Source organism: Geospiza fortis, unplaced genomic scaffold (genome assembly GCF_000277835.1).
Source record: "Geospiza fortis unplaced genomic scaffold, GeoFor_1.0 scaffold108, whole genome shotgun sequence".
NCBI classification, from domain to species: domain Eukaryota; kingdom Metazoa; phylum Chordata; class Aves; order Passeriformes; family Thraupidae; genus Geospiza; species Geospiza fortis.
The window spans coordinates 1428393-1437012 of NW_005054439.1; the positions used below are offsets into that span (position 1 = coordinate 1428393).

The 8620-nt window shown below is 43.1% G+C and overlaps 1 protein-coding gene across 3 annotated transcripts in view; it reads right to left on the bottom strand.

The window, feature by feature from the left end:
- Positions 1 to 2631, bottom strand: part of HUS1 (HUS1 checkpoint clamp component) — a 7206-nt gene extending 4575 nt beyond the window's left edge. The window contains exons 1-4 of one of the 3 annotated variants that reach the window (XM_005427262.3): positions 2490 to 2631; positions 2090 to 2217; positions 1470 to 1646; positions 712 to 819 (exon numbers count right to left, since the gene is read on the bottom strand). In XM_005427262.3, the coding sequence (XP_005427319.1) occupies positions 712 to 819; positions 1470 to 1646; positions 2090 to 2217; positions 2490 to 2541 (465 nt within the window). In that variant the 5' untranslated portion in view covers positions 2542 to 2631. Of the gene's footprint in view, positions 1 to 711; positions 820 to 1469; positions 1647 to 2089; positions 2275 to 2489 lie in introns of all 3 variants that reach the window. The other 2 variants (XM_031062171.1, XM_031062172.1) reach the window with 2 other exon arrangements.
- Positions 2632 to 8620: the final 5989 nt, after the last annotated feature.

An 8620-nucleotide genomic window follows, 5' to 3' on the forward strand; every position in this document is an offset into this window, starting at 1 on the left:
GACTTAACATTCCAAGTCTATGTTCAAAATAGAGGTACGTTTTTCCAGATCAGACTCTCACATGAACATTTGTGCTACTAAATAGTCAATTACTATAGCCAAAAAGAAAATAACAACATTCCTATGATACTGCACTAATTGCTGGAACTGCAGCAGTGTAAATCTGAAATAAAAGAACAAAATACTCAAAGTTTCTTCATGTTCATCTTCAGAATCTAAATACTCTTAGCTACAGAGGTAACAGACATCCATAACCTCAAATAGGAGCACATTTGTACACGGACCTTTCTTTACAACTCTGCTAAAAGTCAAAATCAGGAGGAAACACACATATCTTTAACTCTGCCAGACAGGCCATAAATTTCAGAAATAACAGATTATTTGGGTCATTTGGCACCTGAACAGCTGAAACAGTCTAAACTTGTGTGGTTTAGAGATGCTTCAGACTAAAGCCATGTAAGTCCTTTTCTCCTCCCTTCCTCTGCCACGAACATCACAGAAACAATTGGCAACCACCTGCTCGGTTTCCATAGGTTCTGGGCTTTCTTGTCAGGATAGAAGCCATGTTCCATACCCCTCCAAAACTGTAGCTTCCAGTCTTCCCTCCTTCCTTTCAACTCCTTTCCAAGCCCCACCATAGTATACTCTATAGCAATACCATTCCACTTGCAAACTCCCCTTTCAGAAGGGAATATAAAAGCAGAGGCTTACATCAAAGTCTGGCACGCTGGGCTCTCTGAAGTCATTCCACATTCTTCTGGGAATAACTCCCACAGGAATGTCATGTGTCACAATCCTACTGCTGCTTGATAAGGATGGCTTGAAGGAAAAAGAGGATGCCTTTGCAGTTAAACACAAGATTGGAATTCCAAATTTAAATTTTTCAAACCCACTTTGGGTAATGCTATAACTACATGCCCAGCATTCAGTTCCAGTTTTCCCTCAGTTCTTATCGATATGCTTTTAAGTTGGCTTCCCTTTCAAATGAGGAAGAGTTTGTGATGTATCAGTCATTAGTGTATCTATAAGCTATCCTTAGAGCTGAAGAGGTGAATCAGCGGAGTTAACAACAACAAAAGAATCAGAAGTTAGCATACAATATCAGGAAAACCAAAGGCAAAACACAGAGCCAAACACTGAAACCCCCTTCACCTAATGGCTTCAATGAAAAGGCAATAATCCGCAGAAGATACAGAGGATGAAGGAATGGAGAAAAGTAGACATTAGAAAAACTTGTTCCAATAACATAGCTTTCTTCTTCTATGTCCTCCTTGCCTTTTGGAAAATACAAAGCTGGTTCTGTATGCTACCAACCATGATGGCAAGAAAGGGTAGTGAAATGGAAAATGGCACAATGTTTCTTTACTTTTCTAGAATCATACCATATATTACCCTTTGATCTTAGGAAATGCACTAAATTTTAGAGAACTTTTTCTTAATAATGAACGTGAAAGCATGGTTGCACTTACTAGCTCCACAGCAACTCTGAGACAGGGACAGTGTTTATTAGTCAACTTGATCTTCACTGCCTTAGCACTCTGGGCAGTTTTAAATGCTCTCCATAGGTTCTCAGGCACAAACTCTAAATAGATTTCATTGTGCTCTGCAGCTACTCCTTCCATCTGAAATTCATCGAAGAAATTCCCCTACAATTTTTGAAAGTCAGGAAATAAAGCAAACAAGAGAGGCAAGTTTTATTTATCGGACCTCAAGCTTAGAACTGCATTTGTACACCAGAAACCCCGCTCTGCCTCACATCACCTGAGGAATCACAATCCTGAAAACTCATTGCTTCAGGCTAAGCCATTTAACCTACTCCCCTAACACCTAATCAGTCCATTAGACAGTGAGTTATGCTTTCCTGTTCCCAGTTTTGGGCAGGCCCATGTGGGCCAGCGCACACTGAAGCTTTACACTGAAATGACAATCAAGGAAAAGGCAGTATCCAACCCGAAACACCCGTGCAACCAGACAGACCGTGAGAGACTTGGCACATCGAAGGCGAGGGCTACGAGAAATGCCTCGTACATCAAACCCAATTGCATGCTCTGATTTTCAAAATGTGATTTCTGAAGTTTCCTAGGCTCACCTGGCTCAGCTCACACCACATACTGGCGCCTCCATTTGCTACTTTATCGGAGAGGATGAAATACAGCTTGCAGACAGTAAGGCGCAGGATGCAGGTCTTGGCTAACTTGGCGATTGTGTTAATTATACCTGCCGGAGGGAGGGAGGAGGATGTTACAGCGGTGATCACTCCATGCACCCCAGTCTCTGCGGGACAGAAAAACCTTCAGCTTTTACAAACGCAGCTCGTGCTGCTTCGCAAACTCCTAAACACCTCGGAGCGAAGGAAAGCGCCTCATGTCACGTCCTCCCAGGAAAGCACTGTGGTCCTCACCTCCCTTCCTCTTTTCTTTGTCCGAGAAAGCTGGCCCAAGCCGCTCAGAGAGGCACTGCCGCCCTTGAGCCTGCCCCGACATACTTACGGCTGAAGTGGTTGAGGCAGGCAAGATCCACGATCTTAGCCCGAAATCGCATGGCGACGCCGGCCGTCCCAGCCCCTTGGCCGCCGCCACAGAAGGCGGCCCGGGAGGGAGAGAGGGCGGGGCCTCACGCCCAACAGCTCCGCGCCGTCCCCGGATGCGCGGCGGATTGGGCACAGACCCGACCGGGCTAACTTCCGCTGCGGTGGCGGTCGTCGCAATCCGGACTGAAAAGCTTAGGTGGAAAGTGCTTTGGCACCCCCGGAACACGCGTGAAAATTCGTCTGTATGGGTCGCAGTCCCGATGTCTCGAGAAAATTATTTTTCAAATCCAAGGGAGCTCTTGCAGCAGATGCCATCAGCCCCTGGCAGGGGCCAAGCTCTGACACTGCCCCACAGGACGCGGTGGTGAGGAAGGAAAGCAACGGTCGTGTTACAAGGTGGAGCGAACAGCTTCGTGAGGGGTCTTTCCACTGCCTCATTGTTACCAGGCCACCGAGAAAGGGCTGGGCAACCGAAAGTGTTTTGAGAAAGATACTCTCTGTCAGGCCGGGCACCTCATGTAGCCAGGCTCCCAGCTTAATGCATGGTGCACATGGGTTTATGCAAAGGTTGGAATAGGTCAAAAAAATAGAAAGTGAAGGAAAACTTTGCTTTACCTAGTAAATGTGCAGCATGCCTGTTTTCTATAGACGGTGTCCTTTACCTTAATGGTATTGGTTCCTTGCAGTCCTTCAAAACTACAGCATTTTCAGAGTCAAATCCTGACAGACCAAAAAAAAAAAAACAACACTAGTTTTCTAATGTTCTTTTTTGGTCTGTCAGGATTGTCTGGTGTTCTTTTTCACATTGCAAGTTCCCCAGATCAGCTAAATTGCCTCTCTAACATTTAATTTTGAAATATTCTTAGGATACTGCTCACATGCCTTGATGGTCTCTTTCAATTGTCATTATGAAGAAAATGCAAAGAAATAACCTTGGGTCTGCATAGTGACAGATACAGCAATAGTTTCTGGAGAGGTTATTCTCTCCTTGTATTTCTCTTAGACCTCATAAATTTTGTAGAAATAAGCTGAAGATTTTCCTAGAGAAACCAGTGCAGCAGGGTGTCACAAATTCTCATCTTGAATCCTGCCAACTATGCCAATTTGTCACAAATATGTGGTTTAGGGTCATTCAGAGAATCATCATGAAAGGTATTAGCAAAAGAGGGGTTAATATACATTTATGAAAGTGTGACATAAAGTTCAATGACAAGATTCACTCCATCATGGATGAAACATACAAAGAAAAATCTAGTTAGAATAATTTTAGAATTATTTACAGAGAAAAAAAAAGAGAAAGGAAGACTCTCCTGTTGAATCACAAATTCAGACTATACCCTCTTAATTTCTAAACTCCTCATAGAGCTTAGGTGCAGCTCGGGCCAGTCTTAGCTTCAGACTTGGACAATAGTTTATAACTAACAGAATTATCTCCCAACTTTTTCATTAAATACTGGTCCATTAGCCTTTTGTTTTGTGAAACATGGCTGCAGAAGATAAAGCCCTGATGGTGTGGAATCCCACACCATCTTTGCAGTTTAACACACTTTCCATCTTTCACAAACGTAATTGCAGACTGCTTTTAGTGAAATGATTGCTACATGAAGGTTAAGCAGGAATTTGCAGAAGAAAGGTTGATCTAATCCCTTTCAAGTTGTGGCATCCTGATACATGTGGATTGCATAAGGTTTAAGAGTTCCACATAATTTGCTTTTCTGCCTTTGACTGTGGTTTCCTGGTTTGACCCTGGCCAAATGCCAGGCACCCACAAAAGTCACTCACTGACCCTCCCCTGCCACAGCTGGACAGAGGAGACAAAAAATTAAGAAAGTGCTCGTGAGTTGAGATGAGGACTGGGAGAAGACACTGCAAGGGCAAAACAGGCTCGACTTGGAGATACAAAGTAGATTTGTTACTAATAAAATCAGAGGAGGATAATGAGACGTACAATAAGCTCTTAAAAACATCTTCCCTCAAACCCTCTTTCCTTCCCACTGACAGTTCAGGGAGACAGGGCATGGGGAGTTTTGGTCAGTTCGTCACCTGAGGTCTGCTTCTCAGGGAGAGGGGTCCTTCCCCTGTGAGACTGTGGAGTTCCTCCCATGGGAGACAGTTCTTCATTAACTTCGCCAGCATGGGTCCACTCTCATGAGCAGCAGTCCTCCCAAAACTGCTGTGGCATGGGTCACACTTCCATAGGGTGCAGTCCTCCAAAGATAGGCTGCTCCAGCCTGAAAGCAGGGGCCCCCTCTCCCCACTGGCGCTTCCACTGGATCACAGCATTCTCCAGGCGTCCACCTGCCCTGGCATGGGCACCTCCCCCACAGACTGCAGATGGATCTCTGCAACCCCTGTGGATCTGCATGGCCTGCAGAGGACTCTCAGCTTCAGTTCCTGGAATACCTCCTCCTCCTCCTTCTTCCCTGACTTTGGTGTCTTCATGTTGTTTCCTTCACATGTTCTCACCTCCTCTTCTTCTCTAGCTGGAATTCAAACTGTGCCACCGCTTTGTTTTGATTTTCTTCTTAAATATGTTATCACAGAAGCATTACCATCATTTCTGATTGGCCCAGCCTTGGCCAGTGGCATGTCTGTCTTCAGAACCATCAGAGATTGACTCTGCTGGACATGGTGGAAGCTTCTAGCAGCTTTTCACAGAAGCTGTGGCCTCCCCGCTATCAAAACCCAGGCCATGCAAAACCAACCCAGCTGGACAGAAGTTTGTTCTCTAGCTTGTTTTCTAGATATGGTCTGTTGTTAACAATGCTTTATAACATCTGAAGATTAGGCCACAATGAGAAGACAGACTTTATGTATAAAAAAAATTTCCATTGCTTGCCCTAAGTAATAAAGAACGGGGAATTAATAACCAAGATGGGCATCAGAAATAAATTGCTCTTGCTCTCATCACAGTTGACTGACAGGCTCTACTTCAGGGATTCAGGTGAGGCAGGAGCCATTTATTACTACTGTAGTAAATGTAGGCTGTAGGAGAGAAGGTACATTAACAGAGGTTCAGTTCTCTATCCATACTGGCTTAATATGGAAGCGGTAGGGTATATCACATTTACAGCAGATACAGACAGCTTTGTGAAAGAGCCTTGAAATGGCAAAGCAGCACTGACAGAGTAGGGAAACTGTCACAGCAGTGGTACCCCTCTTCTCCTAATAACTCAGAACCTCTGTGCTGTCTGTGGATTTTCTCAGCCTGTGTCCTGGTTTAGGGCCAATTTGGGAGAAAACCTCCAAAAGGGGGCCCCCCCAGAAAGCAAACCCACATGACCCCTCTCCCCAACCGGTTTGGGAAGGATTTCCTCAGAGAGAAGTGGAAAAACCTGTTTATTTAACAGGCCAAGCACTCCCCAGTACACAAAATGAACAATACCGGATGACAAAACTCATTCGCTGCTCTGAAGAGATGACAAATTCAGAAAGTCTCTTTAGTAGGTGGTCACTCTGTTATCAGTTCCTCCAGTGCTGGGAAAGGCTGCTGCCCAGAGTAGACCCCGCCCGGCAGGCTACAAAGTGCAAGCTCTCGGTGTTTCCCTGGGTCCTGGTCTGGAGCAGGTTTAAATGGTTCCAAGAAAATGGAAAGAAAAAAGTCCAGGGAAAGCTTGGTCTGCCTCAGCTAGCTAAACTAACTAATTAAAAAGCAAAAGGAGCACGGTGTTCTGCCCTGTTTGTGCCCAGACAACAACAGTGTGCTCTCTGTTCCAGCAGACCGTGGAGGAGGAAGTCCAGTCCCTGATAAAAAACTCTGTGCTTCTTCTTCTCCCCGACTTTGCTCTCAGCCAGTCTTGAAGGCACAGAATATAATATCCAGCATAAATAGAACACCTGATTGGGGATACAAACATCATAACGTCACTCTAGGACAGCCTGTCATCCTCTTGCTTGTGACACTGCTATATCCGTTGTCAACTTTTAGGCCTAGAGAGTCCTGCTGCCACACAATTACTTGTTGTGATCACAACCAATTTCTTCTACAGTGTTTGCTTGGTTGATGTATTTTTTTCCCATTTTTCTATTAGCTATTTACATAATAAATGGATTATACATGCATTTGAAACCACAAGTTCTATGTTTTCAAGCCTGTCTAAATAACTTAAAAGTGTAATTATTTAGGGAAGAAGGCATTCACACTGCTTAGGTCGCTTGATGGAGAGACAAAGTGAAGTAAAAATCTGATAATGTCAACTCTGAGAACCAGAGGGACACTGAACATATCACCATAGAAAATGAAGGTACTAGAAAGGACTTTTCTCTGTAAAACAGTTTTAACTGTACTATTAAGTCCTTTCCACATTAATTTGATCTATGAGTGAGTATTATTGTAACTGAATTTGGCTTGAAAAGTCTGTATGATTTAATCCCAGTCTGCTGAAGCTCAGCTCTGAATAGGTCTATGTCACTGGACTTAAGAGGTAGTAAAATAGCTCTAAGGAGTTTTTTTAGCTATTATGAAAAACTTCAGTATTTTTACATAAATTAATTGAAACTACCATAATGTATGTCTAGATGTTAAGGTTAATCAGTATTTTCCATTTGAAATTGTACACTTAATGAAACACACCTTTCTCACACTGTTTAAAGTTGTTCATGAAAAACCCTATGTTAAATGGTGCTTTGAGCAAAAAAAGTATAGTACAACAAGCCTACACAAGCCACAAAACAATGATCAGCTTCAAAATATAGTATTCTATTCATTTTTAATGATATCATCAATGGATCCATTGTGGTGATCACAAATTAAAAAGATATTAATTTAGATATGAAAAAACACAAAAAGTGAAAATTAAATTAAGGACAAAACACCAGCCACAGTGAGAATTTCAAGATTATTTTCTGTCATCATCTACACAAAACTGGAATTGAAGTTTCTTTGACTATAGGGACAATCATGAGAAACTATTTTGAGTGAAATGAAATAATTTTACCTAAAACAAGTTGTGTGTCTTTTATTAAAATAAAATTTCCTTTGGAATTCTTAGGGAGGAAGTGCTTGTCCCTCCTTATACCTTCATGGCAAAGTAATTCACATTCATTTTCAGTCAATGGACCTTGTTTATATGCTGCCTACATGTTGTTTTGCTTTTTGGGTTTAATGTTAAAGTGAGCAAATCACATAAAACGTCTAGTGGGAAGTCCTGTCAGCTTGCAGAGAAAAACGTACCAAATGAAAAAATAATATGCCAGATCTACAGACAGGCTGATTGCATGAGAAGAACCTGTCTCTATTTTTGCTCATATTTATTGTAAAAAAGGGGTATAAGGAGGGCCAAAAGAACTCATAATTTTTTTAACATATGTAGGGATCATATCATCAGCTGAGACTTGCTTTTGGGCCAATATTCCAGCAGTTATGAAGCTGACTACTAATATTGAAGCATAGAAGGAGTGAGCAATTTGTTCCTAAAATACTGTGATTTAAAAAACATCCCCAAACAAAACCCAGCCGGGTTACTGCCTGTGCATTCAATAATGAATCCATAATCATTCAGCAAATTAGAGAGGGGAAAGCCCAGTTAGAACTCAAACTGATAACTTCTGTGAAGGACAGTAAAAATATTTTTATAAATACATTAATGGCAAAAGGAAGGGCAAGGACAACCTCCATTCTCTATAAGATGCAGGAAGGAATTTAGTAACTGAAGAGAGGAAAAGGCAGAGGTTCTGAACACCTTCTCTGCCTCAGTTTTTAAGATAGAGACAGATTGTCCTCAGGAAACTGTCCTCCTGAACTGCTAGATGGTGTCAGGGGGCAGAATAGCCCCCCTGTTGTCCAGGAGGAAGCAGTCAGAACCTGCTGAGCCACTTAGATGCTCACAAATCTATGGGACCAGATGGAATCCATCCCAGGGTGATGAGGGAGCTGGCAGATGAGCTTGCAAAGCCGCTCTCCATCATTTACCACCAGTCCTGGCTCACTGGCCAATGTGATGCCCATCCACAAGAAGGGCCAGAAGGAGGATCTGGGAAACTACAGGCCAGTCAACCTGACCCCAGTACCTGGCAAGGTTATGGAGCAGATCATCTTGAGTGCCATCACATGGCATCTACAGGATGGCCAGGGAATCAGACCAGCATGGG